Source organism: Saccopteryx leptura, chromosome 4 (assembly GCF_036850995.1).
Source record: "Saccopteryx leptura isolate mSacLep1 chromosome 4, mSacLep1_pri_phased_curated, whole genome shotgun sequence".
Lineage (NCBI taxonomy): Eukaryota > Metazoa > Chordata > Mammalia > Chiroptera > Emballonuridae > Saccopteryx > Saccopteryx leptura.
In genome coordinates this window covers 187,563,261-187,581,226 of record NC_089506.1, presented here as the reverse complement: position 1 = coordinate 187,581,226, position 17,966 = coordinate 187,563,261, and the positions used below count along the sequence as shown (strand labels likewise).

The 17,966-nt window shown below is 38.4% G+C and overlaps 1 protein-coding gene across 1 annotated transcript in view; it reads right to left on the bottom strand.

Moving 5' to 3' along the window:
• Positions 1-2,931: 2,931 nt before the first annotated feature.
• The window catches only part of LOC136403443 (cytochrome P450 3A12-like), a 37,071-nt gene continuing 22,036 nt past the window's right edge, over positions 2,932-17,966 (bottom strand). Inside the window, exons 9-13 of the mRNA XM_066382181.1 lie at positions 17,792-17,858; positions 12,089-12,249; positions 8,270-8,496; positions 5,947-6,109; positions 2,932-3,709 (exon numbers count right to left, since the gene is read on the bottom strand). Of these exons, the coding sequence (XP_066238278.1) occupies positions 3,614-3,709; positions 5,947-6,109; positions 8,270-8,496; positions 12,089-12,249; positions 17,792-17,858 (714 nt within the window). The 3' untranslated portion in view covers positions 2,932-3,613. The remainder of the gene's footprint in view (positions 3,710-5,946; positions 6,110-8,269; positions 8,497-12,088; positions 12,250-17,791; positions 17,859-17,966) is intronic.

Below are 17,966 nucleotides of genomic sequence, written 5' to 3'. Positions count from 1 at the left end.
AAGATTAATCGCAGATTGTGCCTGTTGCTCAGGGAAAACATGTTTCTGTAGTACCAGCTCTTGGGTTTGCAGATAATGGGCTCTGCAACCCAACACTCACTGCTACAGCTTCTCCTGGACCTGCTGCCAGCTATGGGAATGTGAAGAAAGGCAGTCAGCTTCCATGGTTTTATTTCTCAGTCTGCAATATCAATTGCCAGACAAGTGTGGCTACATCTCTCTGCATGTCCCTGCCCAAGTCACTGGGTTCAGTAAAAGCTAATACTGACCACTCCTGCAGGAATGTTCACTGTATCTCTCTGTTCCTCCTAGCTGAAGGGAGTGCCAGCAGCAACCTGATTCCTGCCCTCTCCAGGATGAGACCTACAGAGAGCTCTGGGCTGTGAGCTCTGAGCTGCATCCCTGACACCCTCTCAGCTCTTCTTTCTTCCCACCTGTCACTTGCCCACCTTCAGATGTTTCAATGTGGAGATCACTTGGACGTGTTTGTACATTGAGCAGTGAATCCTTTGTGGAATTATAGCTGTTAAAATTGTTGAAACTTCAAGGAGAGAGACAAAGAAGACTTCTCATGCTTCCATTTCTCTGACATCACTCCAAAGCATGGTTATTTTCAATAGAAGCAATTAGGCCTTTACTATATTGAAGTATGCCTGCGTTTACTGTGGATCAAAAGAAGCAGGAATCAAATGAATGGGGGCATCCAGTAATTATCTTAAACGGTGAGATTTTATAAGTCCCAAAGATGGATTTAAAAGGACCAATGGCAATCCTTATGGCCAAAGTACTGGATGGTCTCTACAAATTTTGCCAATTGAATCTAAATAATGCCATTAGTATGTTTGACTAAAACTGAGGATTGAGGATGGTAAGCTCAAAAAAAATATTGTAAGATCAGCCAAACTGCACAGATTTGTTGAAGTACCTGACTAGTTAAATGTGTTCCTCAATCACTTTGGAGTTTGAGAGTTCTCCAGGCAGGGATAATCTTTCCTAACAGGACTTTAGCCACAAAAGGGGAAGTAGCTTGTCTACAAGGGAAAGCTTCAATTCACTGAGAAAACATATAGATTATGACTAACACATATGCATATCCATGAGATGGGGGAAGTTGTATAAAATCTATTGCAGAGGCAAGGCTGAGTTCTTCTCACTGTGTCAATCAGGTGATGCGTGGTCAATTCATCTCTTTTCTGATGATGCTTACCCTGGTCACTTGATTAAGGGAGTGTCTGCCAGGGTCCTCCACTGTGAAGCTGTCCTTACTCTTTGCAATTAAGGGATATTTTGAGCAGTACTATTTGAAACTGTGTAAATATACTCACCCAGTTGCAATTTACCCATTTATTTGTACATGTCTGCATGCACTCATCTTTTCCTACTTCATTCAATGAGTTATAATTTCTTGCCACCATTATTTATTATGGGGCTCAAACTATCCCTGGTTTGGTCAGGGGAAGCCCCTCAGCCTGGCTTCTATATCTTTTTGACAGGTCTCCCTCAGTGTTCAGTATTTTCTTGCTTTCTAGCACAAGATGTTTCAGGCTCATCTTGCATCTTCTCAGCCCTGGCCCTCAAATCAGTCATTTCTCCAAGGAGCCTGGGTCCCTTTAAGTGGAAATGGTATTAATAAGCCAAGATCTGGGCATGAGGTGTGTTCATTGTTATAAAGTTTTTAAGCCCTATCAGTGGAGAGAAATAGAGAATGTGTGCTTTTATACACAACATGCATACAAATATCTTTCTGTCTATCTATCTATCTAATCTATCTATCTATCCTGAAAAGCATAAATTTATATAATCTGTTCAGCTCCAGTCTCTGAGTCCATAGGGTTCATTCTGTTTTTCTCTTTTTAAGTAAGTGACTCCCTCTCCAACAGTGAGAAAACTGGCTTTCATTATCCTTAATATGTTTACTTCTTTGATCAATCCTCCTCTACATAACCAATCCTTGCTCCATCCCTTTCCACTCATGAATGCCCTCCTTATCCTACTTGGGTTCTCTACACCCTATTTAAGTTCTGGCTGCTTTCACCAGGCCACCCCTCTGCATGAGCACATTGATCACCTTGTGTGGGCTCCCACACCCATACTGGGCTACCCCCAATGTGGACACCTTACCACCCTATTTGATCTCCAAGTTCGAACCACTGTGACTCCTTTTTCTGCCCTGCATGTCTGCCCATAATCTGCGCCATGCCTATTGGCTTTAAGAGTAAATAATCCCAAAAGGAAAGGAATAGGAAGGGAGGGGAAAGGAAGAGAAGGGAAAGCAAGGGAAGGGAAGGGGGAGCAAAGGAAGGAAAGGAGAAGCAAAGGAAGGAAAGGAGAGGGAAGGGAAGGAGAGAGGAGGGGAGGGGAGGCGATAGGAAGGGATCAGAAAGAGAAGAGAAAGGGGAGGAAGGAGAAGCAAGAGAAGGGAAAGGGGGAAAAAAAGGAAAGGATGGGAGGAGAAATAAAGGGGAGGGGAGGGGCAGAGAAGAAAAAGGAGAACCCTGTGCAGCTTCTGAAACTGATGAATGCTTATACATTTCTGCTCAATCAATTGACCAATGAACTATCTTTCTTCAATGTTCATTGTGTTAAGAGAGTTAGGAGTTGAGGATAACATACAAAGAATATAAAAAAAACATGTTTCCTGTCTTCCAGAATCATCAGGCAAGATGAGGTGAAACATTAAATCAAAACTAATAACATAATAAATGCCACAGCTGAGTGTTCCAAAAAAGATAGAATAAAATTATGAATATAATTTCTAAACAATGGTAAAATCACACACAGATAACTCTCACCTATCTTAATATATCAAATTGAAGTTCTGAAAAAGTCCCCACCCAACCAGTGATTGTGATGGCCAAAGACATTTAGTCACTGGTTCCCACTGATTTGGTTCTACAGATTTCCCCTACTGTACATGAAAGCAATAGATAATACTATTGTGGAGATGTTTATTGAGTGGTTCAATATAATATACAATAAAGTATTCAAAATAAAACATGTGATAACAAATGTTTCTACTGCCATTACCACAATAATTCTTATTGTCATTAAAGTTTTTCAACAAAATTGAAGAGAAATTTGTATTCTTGACTAGTGGTAAGGAAGAGTACATAGTACTAAGTGAGGGTGGATGGAGACAGAAGTGTAAGAGCCCAATTAGCTGGGTTTTCATATCAAGCACTTATACACTGCTCACAAAAATTAGGAGTTCAGGAAATGTGCAGATACTCCAGTACTTTCAGCCTTTTATGTAGGTATTTTCACCAATAAAATAAAAGTTGGTTTTGCATCTCATTTGCATAATCAAACAACTTTCTTTGACTTGTCATTTGCTTTTATGATGTTCTTGTTTAATAAAAAAATCAAATGCTTCTTTTTTTATCTCTTCATATTCATTTTGAAATATCCCCTAATTTTTGTGAACAGTATATTACACAATATATAACACTCTGTATAGACACTGAAAAGGCTAAATAAATGTACAGAATCCCTAGCCATCCATCAAGTGTAGTAGGGTAAGCCCATCTTCATTTCTGGGTTTTCTTCACAAAGATCTCTGGTGTCAGTGAGTAGAGCTCCCTTGAAGAACAAAGTGTTAAGTCCTTAGGGAAAGTCAGGCTCCACATACGGTACCTTCTCTCAGCTCAGCCTTTAGAACAATGGGTTTTTTTGGTTGAATAAGTCCTACAAACTCTACTTCCAGAGGAATCTGCAAATGTTAAAAAAGCTTGTTACTACCAACTTTAATAAACACTGTCAACAACAGAAGCAAAGTAGATGAGATACATTGAAGACAATGATGTTTCATATACATATAAAAATTACTTTTAGCTTAATATATCTTTACTTCTTTACACATATTTAATAAGCTGTCTCAGGACTGGTCTGTGAAAGCATTCATCAATACATTCATTCAAGAAAATATCAATAAGCACCTTTTCTGTACCATGCCAGAGATCAAATGATATAGGTTTGTGTTTGTTTTTGTTTAAATTTTAAGCAAAACAGTGGATTTTAAAATTTTAAATCAGATTCTTAGGCATTGTGGCAAACTATTTGGAAAAGCCACAGAGAATTAATTTTGTGCATGCTGGAACTTGCAAGGTGATCCGAGTACGTGTTATACATTTTAATTATTTGAAACATCCTTGCCTTCTTAAAAGTGCAGTTACCTCTCCCAGTAGAAACCTTCCAGTTTCATTATGGAAAAGGTCTTTGTGAAGCATTGTGCCTGTTTTCTAACATCTCCTGGTTCCCGTGTGGAGTGTAAATTGTGAACTTCTGAAGACCTATACAATGTTTCAACTAACTTTAGCTCTATTCTCAAAAACTCAGTGTTGGGAGAGCCACTAACAGAGTAACCTTCTGATCTCAGTTGACTTAAGGGCAGAAAACTGTCTGTAGAGTGAGAAGCACCAACCATGGGTGACGAGGAGCTTTTGGGTAATGTCTGCCCCACAGTAGGTGTGCTGGAGGCCCACTACTTCTCAGGGCTGAGTCCTTGTTTGTTCACACTTACAGGGCTGCTACATAGCTGCCCAAAGCCACAACTAAGATGGAAATCATCCTCCTCCTCCTCCTCTTCTATGATAAAACCTACTTAAAAAAAGAGCTGCATAATACATGCATGAGTCCTAGAAATAAGCCTTATTAAAGAGCCTTGCTTGACATGAATCAATGGCAACTATTGTTCATGTTCTTCAGAGGACAGATTCCAGATCTTGCTATTAATGTAAAACCTTTCTATTTTAAATTTCAAATTGCATGCATATATTTCCCCTGTACACAGACCAGCATACATAGAAAAAGCACATTGCAAACATTGTTTGTTAAATTTTTTTGAATTAAATAATTTAAAATTTGTATCCAATATCGCCAAATCAACTACAAAAACTCTATAAGCATTTCCTGGATGACTGCAAGGTACCACTGGGAACTTATAAATGAATAAAATGAGGTGATAGAGTAAAAGACATTCATAGGTACAAATAAAGCAGAGAACCAAACTGGATGGTTCAATGAAAAAGTATTAATTTAGGTAGTATGAGTGATGATACCAGCTTGCAGAAGCGAAAACAGACCAGAGGAAAAAATGGGCTCTGGACTGTATGTGGAAGTCTTTTGGAGACACTTTGGGAGTAAACTATGAGTTAAAGGATGAGAACATATTGAGAAAGATTTTTATTAGGATGTAAGTAACCCAATTTAATTGCAGCATGACTCCCAGAAGCAGAGTTAAAGTAGCCAGGATGGCCATGGATTGTGGGACTTCTTCACATCAGGCAGAAATGCTCTAATCAGTGATTCTCGACCTTAGCTGCATATGAAAACATAAGAGGATGCTTTTAAAGCTGCACAGGATGAATTATTTTAGAATCTGAGATGACCTAGGGATCGAGTTTTTTAAAGCTTCCCACTGATTTCATTGTGCAGCAAGTAGCTGAGAACCACTATCACAAGAGCTTCTGTCACTACTGGTGGAGAAGAGCATCATTCAAATTCACAACCCTGTTATTATCAATGTACTTCAGGACTGTGCACAGTGCTTTTCCTTTCCTTCCTTCCAGTGGGTGTAAAACCAAATTTGAAACTTTGCTCAAAGGATTCTGCATCATCATGTCATGCTAACTGCATTGATTCTAGATGGCCTTTATAGTTTGGCTATTTATAAAGCCAACGGTTTAGCACTCCAGACTAATGGGATCTTAAGGGTCACAGGTGGCTCCAAATTGATTCTCTGGCCAACAGAACAAATTATTAAATAATGAATAAGCACAGTCATATATATACACACACACATATATATACACATATGCACAGTTCAAGCTGTGCATGTGTGTGTGTGTGTGTGTGACAAACACACACACACGAACACCTCAGTTTAAGAAAAACTCTCAATCAATCATTATTTATGCAGGCAGAGTGGTAACGTGTTAAGTGGCTGACCTGTGTTTCTTTGCAAGGTTTCATGGAGAAGTTCTGCAGAACTCTGATGATAGCAAGTTTCATGTTCATCATAGCGAACCTCATGCCAATACAGTTTCTGGGTCCAGTTCCAAAGGGCATGTATACGTAAGGATTTATGCTGTCCTTGTTTTTCTTACTGAACCTGGTTCCACAAAAGTATAAAAACATGTTAATGAAACATAAAAGCCATGATAGCTACATATTGGGGTTGTTCTCACTTAGGCTTCTCAATCAGTCGAATCTGTATACTTCTGTGGGCTAGTCAGTGAGATCCTACAATGGTTATTTTGCTGTGCGAATTGTAAGCTATAGGTCCTTTCCATTCCATTTACTCTATAGGAGCTTTTAGTCTCAAGAAACAAGATGAATGCTGTTTAAAGGAAAATTTATCTTTAAACACTGAAATTACATTTGGTTGTTGAGATGTTCATACTTTGAAAGGCAAGTAGGAAATGAGACTGATTAAAGGAAACATAGGTTCCTGCTTTCATCAATCTCATGTTGGTCACATGCTCACGCAGGAAGAAAGTAAGACTCATATCTCTCGTTAGTCACATTGTTATTTTTTTCCTTCCTTTCTCTTTCTTTTTCTTACTTTTCCCCTTCTTCCCTCCTCTCCCCTCCTCACATATCTCCTCTGTTTCTCTCCCTCCCACTGAATAGCTTAAGTCAGATCACTTACATGGGCATATCCTGCTCCTCTAGTATAATCACTGGTTTCCTTGTCTCTCTGTTCTACTACGCTATAAATTCCTTGAAGGTTAAGCCTATGTTTTACTCAAGTTTGGTTCCTCAATATTTGATTATATTAAGGAAAAATGTGGGTTTGGGAATGTAATAATGGCATTGTGGTTATGTATTTTAAAAGGCTCTTATATTTTGGAAAACACTGGAATATTTACAAATAGTGTGCCTTAAAATAATATGGAAATCAGGAGGATGGTAGTACAGGTGTGTGGATGGGGCAGGGACATGGGCTGATGGCTATAAGGCAGGTGCTGAGTACACATAGATGCATTAAAATTAATTTATAAACTGTGTCATAGAAAATGCTTTTTTATATGTCAAATACACGTATATTTGTGTAAATGTAAAAAATTCCCCATAGTAGGCATATTTTAACATTTAAATTTCTCACACCTTGCCCACTTCCTGACACTGATCTTTGTTGATCAAAGAGAAATAAAGTCAGTGGTTCTGGTTTCATGAAGCTACAGTAGGAAAAACTACTGAGCTTGGAGGAGCCATAGAGATCCTTTGGTCCAGAAAACAGACTGTTTGGTCATATCTAACTTCTTCTTTCAACAAGCATTATGTGTAGACACTAAGCTACTACGAAGAACACCATGGCAAATGAGGTATGGTTCCTCCAATTAGGGATATTAGGAAAATCTAGATCCCAGTTAGTGCCCTCAATAATTCATTCTACTTTTTTGCACCAGTACAATAAATGGGAACAACAGCTCTCTCTAGAGTTTAAGCTGTTTCCAAAGCTGGACCGTGGCTCTGAATACTCAGAAGAATATGTTAAATATCATCCTAGGGAGTTTCTCTCAGACTCTAGAGAGCAGATGACTTTGGAAGAGTCACCATATACTGAGAGTAGGAGGAAGCTGACACAGGACTGCAGTCATAGACAGCACCAGAGGATCTCTGTCTACCTCTGTGCTCAAAGAGGCTGCTTAAGCTATCAGGGGTGAGGACCTCTCAGGCTGTCAGCAAGCACTCCAATGATGCTAGCATGGCAGCCAATGTAAAAAACAGAATGTGGGAACACTGGTAGTAAATTTAGAGAGCTAAAGAAAACAACATAGAAAAACTTAAAGAAATAAAAAAGCCTGTGTTTCTAAAATCAGATAATGGTTAATTAATTTATGGCATTTGCATATAGTCACACACATAAACATTTATACATAAGTATGCTTATATATAGTGGTTATATTTAATAGGACATTGTTTATAGTTTACAGTTAAGGTAAGCAGTACAAAATAAAATACATTACTCTTTTAATTTAAAAAATCTATATATGCTTAGAAAATGTTAATAATGACATATATCACATTATTAATGAAGTTTATCTTAAAATATTAAGACTATCAACAGATACAATTTTCTGTAGTCTAGAGTTTGTAAAATTTTGTCAACGAACAATGATCACTTTCATAATAAGAAAAACAAAATTCTAAAAAATATACATATAAATGATTGTACAACCACAGTTTGTCATCTGTACTAACAGATATTAGAATACGCCCCAGCCAGCCTGGATCATGGGGGTTCCCTTTCCCAGAGGCCCAGTACCTTTCAGGACGGAATTCCTCAGGCTCTGACCAGTGCGCTGGGTCATTGTGAAGAACATAGATTGGCACCATCACCAGTGTCCCTTTGGGAATGAACACACCATTGATTTCCACATCCTTCTTACAGAGCCTCTCGAGTCTACCAGCAAGTGGATACATCCTGAGAGTTTCATTCAACACCATGTCAAGATACTCCATCTGTACCACAGCATCATAGGTGGGAGGTGCCTGGGAAGAGAGAAACAGATTTTGATAAACTGAGATTTGAGATCAACTTTCAACTCAGTCAATACAGTTCTATAGAAATGTTAGGAGCTCCAAAGAATAATGTGTTTTGGTAAAAGACCTTAGGACTTAATAGACATTTTAATATCTATCATGTCCTTTGACCTGTTTATTGGCCCATTGAGATGTGTGGAGTAGTTATGACTATGGAGACCTTTGGGACAATTCCCTAAGCAAGACCTGAAATCCCTCACATTACCATGTAGTGATTTTTTTCTCATGTAAACAAATGTGACTAATAGACTATGACCCTTACTTTTAACTAAAGTATGCCAAACTCACTTTTCCTTTCAAAAGGGAAGCCATAATTCTGTACCAAAGAAAGAGAATGTGTAAAAGAGCAAAATCCCTATTTGGCATATTGATTTTTAGATGAAAATCCTGCTTGTTAACTCTTTAAATGATATGTATAAAATCTGGAGAGAAACACTCTATTATATAGAAATTCTATGAATAAGTTAAAGAGAAACGAGTTCCCTTCTAAACTAAATTTGGCAAAAGACAGGTAGGCTGTATTCCAGCTAGCAGGGCACATAATTTCATTCTAGTGGAAGTTATAAAGAGGGGGGACCTCACTTAGTCCTTACTGCCTTGCTGGAACAGTCCCAGGCTATTATTGCTTCAGGGCTTGACTATAAACTGTGAAGATCTCAAACAAGCTTCTCCAGCCCCAAAGCCCAATCTTTACGTGCCAAGAAGAATTCCAGTTTTGTCAGCTATCTGAAAACAGTATGGGTAATATATGGTATCACTTGGTATTATATTAAAGAGGCAATATTGTAGAAGTTAAGGCTTTGGGTAGTGGCATCTTACCACTACCATATGACTTGTGTATAGAAGTTATTTCATCCACTCGTCCCCTGACGGACACTTAGGCTGTTTCCAGATCTTTGCTATTTTGAACAATGCTGCTATAAACATGGGATGCACTTCTTTTGGAACAGTTCTATAGTGTTCTTAGGGTATATTCCTAAAAATGGGATAGCTGGGTTAAAAGGCAGTTCCATTTTTAATTTTTTGAGGAATCTCCATACTGTTTTCCACAGAGGCTGCACCAGTCTGCATTCCCACCAGCAGTGCAGGAGGGTTCCCTTTTCTCCACAACCTTGCCAGCACTTATTCTGTGTTGTTTTGTTGATGAGCGCCATTCTGACTGATGTGAGGCGATATCTCATTGTGGTTTTAATGTGCATTTCTCTAATTATTAGTGATGTTGAGCATTTTTTCATATGCCTATTGGCCATCAGTATGTCCTCTTTGGAGAAGTGTCTATTCATTTCTTTTGCCCATTTTTGATTGGATTATTTTTTTCCTGATGTTGAGTTTTACAAGTTTTTTATAAGCTTTGGTACATATATACTTTGGTACATATATACATATGTAGCCATAAGAAATGATGACATCGGATCATTTACAATAACATGGATGGACCTTGATAACATTATACTGAGTGAAATAAGTAAATCAGAAAAACTAAGAACTATATGAATTCATACATATATGGGACATAAAAATGAGACTCAGAGAGATGGATAAGAATGTGATGGCAATGGGGGGAGGGGAGGAAAGAGAAGGAGGGGGCGGGGGGAGGGGAGGGACAAAAAGAAAACCAGATAGAAGGTGATGAAAGACAATTTGACTTTGGGTGAGGGGTATGCAATATAATCAAATGTCAAAATAATCTGGAGATGTTGTCTCTGAACATATACCCTGATTTATCAATGTCACCCCATTAAAATTAATAAAAAAATTTAAAACAAGTTATTTCACATTCCTGTAACTCAGTTTGCTGACATTTACATAGAGATAATTAGAGATGACACTTCATAAGGCTGTACTGCAGAGACAGTCACTGCTCACTCAATATCCATGTAGTCGCCACAACTCCCAGCCCACTGGAGGTTAGGGGAGATCAGCTTTGAGAATGGGCTGTGAGCTGAGATGACATATGTCAGTTCAGGGCCAAAACATTTGAAAAGCCAGTGAGCAACACTCTAGTTCTTTATTTCCCAACCAACACGAAGGCTGTGTGTTCCAGAGAGTGCAGCTACTTTTTAGCTTATATTTCCCAGTAATTATGTGGAGCAGAGATTCCCACTCCCATCCTCTTCTAACAATCCATTTTGGACATGTGAATGTGAGTTGGAAATAATCCTTTGCTATGTAAAGCCACTGAGAATAGAGGGCTAATTTGTAGCTGTGGCATAACTTAGCCTATCCTGACTAATACATAATTTTTCAATTGAATTTTTTTGGTGACATTGGTTATAAAGGTTTCGGGTGTACAATTCTATAATATATCATTGGCATATTTTATTGTATGTTCATCACCCCAACTCATGTCTCTTTCCATCACATTTATCCTCCCTTTACCCTCTTCTCCCTTCCCCTCAGATAATCACCATGCTGTTGCCTATGTTTATGAGGGATATTTTCTGCTTAAAACCTTTACCTTATTTATGCAGGCCCTCACCCCATCTCCTCTATCACAGCTGTCAGTCTGTTCTCTATCTGTGATTCTGTTTCTATTTTTGATGTACATTTTTAAAATATATTAAATTCATTTATAGATATAAGGCATTTAGAACAGACATATGTAGTAAGGAGTATATGTCAGCTATCAGTGTTGTTGTTATTGTAGTTATTATAAGAAAGGGAAAACATAATGCTTTAGCTAGTCTCTGTCTCTTAGTGACCTTTCCATCTTACTGCAATAAAATGAATCCCAGTATAAGCTTACCCAGAGAAGAAAGATAATCTCTAATTTAGTGGGTCGTTAAAATGTATCTTTACCTTATATCTGAAGGACCTATGACACAGAAAGGTCTTAACTCTTGTCCAAAACCACAATCTGGACTCAAACTCATGTCTCCTATTTTCTACCCTATGTTCGTTATTATATAACAGACTTCTACTAGACTGCAAAGTTTTCCAAAGGTAGTAGATTACAGTGATGGTGCCAATTCTCCACCCCTTCCAATATCCATGCCCTTAATCATCTAACTTCGAGCCCTCCCATTATGATGCTGGGGTTGGCCATGTGCCATGCTTTAAACCAATGTAATGTTGGCTAAGTGTGGTGCAAGTAGAGTTTGAAAGGCACCCATATGATGGGATTCTTGCCTGAGAAGAACACACCCAGTACTTGTCTGGAGTATCAGAAACAGGTGGAGTTACCCCGCCAGCTTAGCCAAGGCCATACTAGAGAGCCAAGAGCCAGATCAAAGCAAGTCCAGTCAATATCAAATGTGTAATTACCCAGACACTTGAGCAATAAATTCCTATTGTTAATTGACACTGAGGGATTTTTTATTTTCACTGACACAACAGGACACTTTTTTCAAAGATCTTATATATCTGTGAATAGCACACATTACCTATATTTCTTGTTTTAGTCTTTTTACATTCTTCCTAAGTAGCACAGGTAAAGGACCTGATGCTTATGCTCTTAAAAACATTCTCCTAAGAAGTGATGAGGAGGCATGCTTGCTAAAGCTTTACTTTCTCCCTCTCTCTTCAGGTATCACCCACTCACCTTATTGGGAAACGTTGCATCAATCTCCTCCTGCAGTTTCTGCTGCACATCAGGGTGAGTGGCCAAAAAGTACATAAGGAAAGAAAGGGAATTGCTAGTGGTCTCATAGCCAGCAAAAATAAAGATAATAGATTGGGCCACGATCTCCAGATCAGACAGCGCTAAAGGAGAAGAAAGGTATTTTATAAGGCAGGTCAATGTACAGCATCACAAAGTAAATGATGAGAAATCCAAATGAATCTCCCAAACCTCTATGGGAAAAACTGAAAAAGCAATTCAGCTTAAATTGGGATGTGTATATTTCAGAGCTATAAAAGGAAAAAAACTTATCTTAATCTAGTTTTTCCCCAAGGTCTATACTGTTCTTCACCTTCTGCTTCCAGTTATACCAACCTACCCACAACATAGCTGTGTAATTTCAAAAGATAGAATAACTGTGTTAAATGCTCAGTGTTATCAGTATGTCCCTTGGAGAATTCTAAAAGTAGTTTAGGTATAGGTAATACGGGATAGTATTCTACCGCCAGGAAAAAGTTGTAATATTCTAGATAAAATATACCTAGAAAATTTTTGACTTTGCACTATGGTTTATGCAAGGACAAATTAAAGGATCTTTCTTCCAAACATGTTAAGAAAATAGTATTGAACTATACATGAAATATGGTTACTCTAAATATTGTCCATGGACCAGTATCATCAGCAGTATCTGGAAGGTTATTAAAAATGTGGAATCTCAAATTTCATACTAGAACTATTGATTCACAATATGAACTGTCAAGAGATGTGATGATTTGTGGAACAAAAACAAATAAATCTAAAAATTTATATAAAACAACAAAAGACCCTAAATAGCTACAGTAATCTTGGGGAAAAAGTTGTTGAGGGTATCACACTACCTAATATTAAACTATACTATAACACTTTAGTAATCAAAACAGCATGGTACTGACATAAAAACAGAGATATAAATCAATAGAACTGAATAAAGAGCTCAGAAATGAACCAATGACTATATGGTCATTTAGTTTATGACAAATCACTGATATTTTTTATTGCAATAATTTTTCTGACATATCTCCTTGGACAAGGTAAAATACATAAATAAATGGGATAACATCAAACTAAAAAGGTTTTGCACAGTAAAGGAAACCATCAACAAAACAAAAAGAGAACCTACTGAATGAGAGATGATATCTACCAATGAAATATCTGATAAGGTGTTAGTATCCAAAATTAATAAAGAATTCGTACACCTCAAAGCCAACCTCCCACCAAACAATCCAATTAAAACGTGGGCAGAGGATTTGAATAGACACTTCTTCAAAAAGGACATACAGACTCCCAACAGACATATGAAAAGATGCTCGACACCAGTAATTGTCAGAGAAATTAATATTAAAACTATATTGAGATATCACCTCATACCTGTCAGAATGACTAACATCAATAAATCAACAAACAACAAGTGTTGGTGAGAATGTGGAAAAAAAAAGAACCCTCGTGCAATGTTGGTGGGAATGCAGATTGTTACAGTCACTGTGGAAAGCAGTATGGAGGGTCCTTAAAAAATTAAAAATGAAATTGCCGTATGTCCCATGATTCACTTCTGGGTATATATGCAAAGAAACCCAAAATACTAATTTTAAAGACTATAGGCCTACTTATGTTCACAGCAAGGTTATTTACAGTAGCCAAGATATGGAAGCAACCCAAGTGCCCATCAATAGATGAGTTGATAAAAAAGAAATGGTATATATACAATAAAACATTACTTGGCCATAAAAAGGAATGAAATCTGACCATTTGTGACAACATGGATGGACCTAGAGGGCATTATGCTAAGTGAGATAAATCAGATCAAGAAAGACGTACCATATGATTTCACTTATATGTGGGACCTAAAGAACAAATAAATGAACAAATAAAATAAAAACAGACTCATGGATATGGAGAAAAGACTGATGGTTCCCAGAGGAAGGGGACGGGGGACTGGGTAAAAAGGGTAAAGGGATTAAGAAGTACAAATTGGTAGTTATAAAATAATACTGTGGATGTAAAGGATGGCATAGGGAATGCACTCAATAATATTGTAATAACTACACATGGTGTCAGGTGGATACTTGAAGAATTAGAGAGATCACTCTGTAAAGTATATGATTGTCTAACCGACAATCTAACTGTACACCTGAAACTAATACAAGATAATATTAAATGTAAACTCTAATTAAAGATAGTATTTACAAAAGAGATGTGATTTGTGTGTACAATCTAGCTTGGTAAGCATGGATTATACCTTTAAGAGCCATCAGGTAATTGAAGACCTGGAACACATTTCTTCAAAATGAATGGTGTTAGATATGTGCAAAAACAACAGATAGAAAAAAAAGAATAGCAGATTGGTGACTGGTCTTAGTCTATTTCGTATGTGTGTGTTTGTGGCATTAAAATAGCAGAAGAATGTGCCAGTAGAAGGGCATTGGACAGTATGAAATATAGAAATGTAGGGTTCAGTGACTGGAATTAGCAATGTTTATTCAATCACAACCTGAATATCATCTTTCTCAGCACGTAGCCCTTCTCTCTGCTCTATTTTATGCTCAGCAAATAGCCCCTGTGTTCAAATCGACCTCATGATACAAGGCATGGTTAAGCTCTAATCTGTTTGGAGCATATTAGCACCTTTAGACATCTAGGGCATTAAAATAAACACAGTGCTCACCCAACCATGTAATTTACAACTCAAAATAAGTGTACAAAGGTCGTCATAGAGTTCTGACTTTCTAATGGGATTTCTGTGATGCTTTTGGGGGGATAAATTCAACTATCAAATTCTTTCCCATAGTTAGCATATACCCCATATTCATAGTTTAAGGTTGTGCTGTCTAATATGGTAGCCACAAGCCACAAGTGATCATTAAAATTTGTATTTTAATTAATTAAAATTAAATACAATTTAAGATTATGTTTTCGGTTGCACTGACTATAAAACTAATGCTCAATAGCCACATGTGTCTAGTAGTTACAGTATTAAGTAATGCATATAACCGTATTTTTGCTCCATAAATGCACCTGACCATAAGACACAGCTAGGGTTTTAAGGAGGAAAATATAAAAAAATATTCTGAACGAAATGATGTGTTAAAATATTTAATAAAATACCGTATTTTTCATTCCATAAGACACATGGGCATTTTCCCCTCCACTTTTGGGGGGAAAAAAGTACATCTTATGGAGCAAAAAATATAGTATATCATTTCCTCCATCATAGAAGGTTGTATTGGACCATTGTAGATAGATATATGGATGAACATTTAATAAAAGAAATAGAGGCCCTGGCCTGTTGGCTCTGTGGTAGAGCGTCGGCCTGGCGTGCAGGAGTCCTGGGTTTGATTCCCGGCCAGGGCACACAGGAGAGGCGCCCATCTGCTTCTCCACCCCTCCCCCTCTCCTACCTCTCTGTCTCTCTCTTCCCCTCCTGCAGCCAAGGCTCCATTGGAGCAAAGTTGGCCCGGGCACTGAGGATGGCTCTATGGCCTCTGCCTCAGGTGCTAGAATGGCTCTGGTTGCGGCAGAGTGGCTCCCCAGATGGGCGGAACATCGCCCCCTGGTCGGCATGCCAGGTGGATCCCGGTTGGGCGCATGCGGGAGTCTGTCTGACTGTCTCCATTTCCAACTTCAGAAAAACACAAAAAAAAAAAAAAGAAAAGAAAGAAATAGAAAGAAGACAGAAGGGAGGGAGGGAGGGAGAGAGGGAGGGAGAGAGGGAGGGAGGAAGGGAGGGAGGGAGGGAGGGAGGAAGGGAGGGAGGGAGGGAGGGAGGGAGGGAGGGAGGGAGGAATTCTAGACAGATATTCACGTATAGTGCTGTGTTAGAGTCATCTCATAACTGTGTTCTAGAAAAAAATATTAAATATTTAGATAGCCATTTTGTGAGATGGTTGTCAAACTATTGGTACTTTAAAATTAACCATGATGGCATTATTTATATTATGGAAATAAACTTTAAATCAAAGATTTTTGAGAGGCAGAGATGGAGAGAGAATATGTTTATATCACTGGTCTGTTTATGGGTATATATGGAAATATTTATGTTTGCCAGACCTATGTAAATATATTCGATGTTCTTAGGTTTGTCCACCAAGGAGAGCTAGAAACAAAAACACCCTGGTAGGAATGAACACGCCCAGATCACAGATTTTGGGTTCTAAATATCGCTTCTCACTATAATGAACCAGAGCTCCTTTGAGAAGTGACTGATTTGAGGGCTGATCTGGGGAAATAAAGAGAAACCAAGAATGTACAACACCAAGAGTGAACCCTAATAGAAACTCATGTGTGAATGTAGGTTCACTGATTGTGCCAAATGATCCACACCTGTGAGGGATTTGTCATCAGGGAAGCTGTGTACATGTAGGGAGAAGTGGTGTACTGGAAATCTCTGCACCTTCCTCTCAATTTTGCTGTGAACCTAAGAGTGTCCTAAAAAATAATATCTATTGGAAAAATTAAAAGAGAGGAAGGAACCCAGAGCCCACTTAAAAAAACTCCAGTGAACAAACCTGTGAGAATTTGGCCATCAAACAAACAAAAAAAGAATGAAGTAAGAGTGTAAATTTATAATATATTAGTTCATATTGATATAAATAAATAAGAATGAAAAGCTTTTCCTTACAATGAAGTAGTAATTCATATATGTAAAACAAATGAAAAGAAAGTCATCATTTTGCAACCATTAAGTTAATAATGATTTCAGTTAAAATCCAATAATGGATGATAAAAATAGTAGGTGAAAGTTTGAAGAGGAACAGAATATTTACTTAGTCTCAACAGCTTCCCAAAAGTTACTTGTTAATATAAGAGGAAAACTAAACTTCACAGTTAATCTAGTGAACACAATTTTAACCAAGAGTTCCAAGTTAAGGTTACCAACACTGGGGCAATGTGCCTCCTAACATGATGAAAGCTTAATGCAAATTTCCAAACAGAGGTTCTGAGTCAGTGCGACTGGGTGAGGCCAGAGATGGACACTGGAAACAAGCTCTCCAGAGGTTTTGATGCAGGTGATTCACAGGCCACTGCTAACTTCTAGACATAAAATTCTTGTTTATGGCCCTGGCTGCTTGGCTTAGTGGTAGAGTGTCAGCCCCGCATGTGGAAGTTCTGGGTTTGATTTCTGGCCAGAGCACACAGGAGAAGTGCCCATCTGCTTATCCACCCTTCCCCCTCTCCTTTCTCTCTATCTCTCTCTTCGCCCCCTGCAGCCAAGGCTCCATTGGAACAAAGTTGGCCCGGGAACTGAGGACAGCTCCATAGCCTCCGCCTCAGGCGCTATAATGCCTTTGGGCTCAACGGAGCAATGCCCCAGATGAGCATAGCATCGCCCCCTAGTGGGCATGCCGGGTGGATCCTGATCAGGCACATGAGAGAGTCTGTCTCTCTGCCTCCCTGCTTCTCACTTCAGAAAAATACAAAATACCAACAACAACAACAGAAAAATCTTGTTTATGGTGCCCTTCAAGCTTGGAACAAAGTTGTGTCTGCATGCCTGTAGAAAGTGCCTCTGGCTATCATTTATACCTAAACATGTCTTTCTTCAATTTGGCTGAAATTATTATCTGCCAGGAAAATTTCATGCACATTTTCAGAACCAGCTCCCACTTCAGAGCTTCCCAACAATGGCCCTCTGAAGAACACCTTGTTTACCTTTGTGGGAGTCTGTTTCCTTGGACTTCTGGGAGTTAATCATCAGCTGAAGCAAATCCACCCGGTGCTGGAAGCAGAAGGAGAAATTTCAATGTTTGAAATAAGTCAAGAGTGAAATATTCAATTTCTTTCCTCATAATATGGCCCCATTAAGTCCAGAAGTGTGACCAGTGCT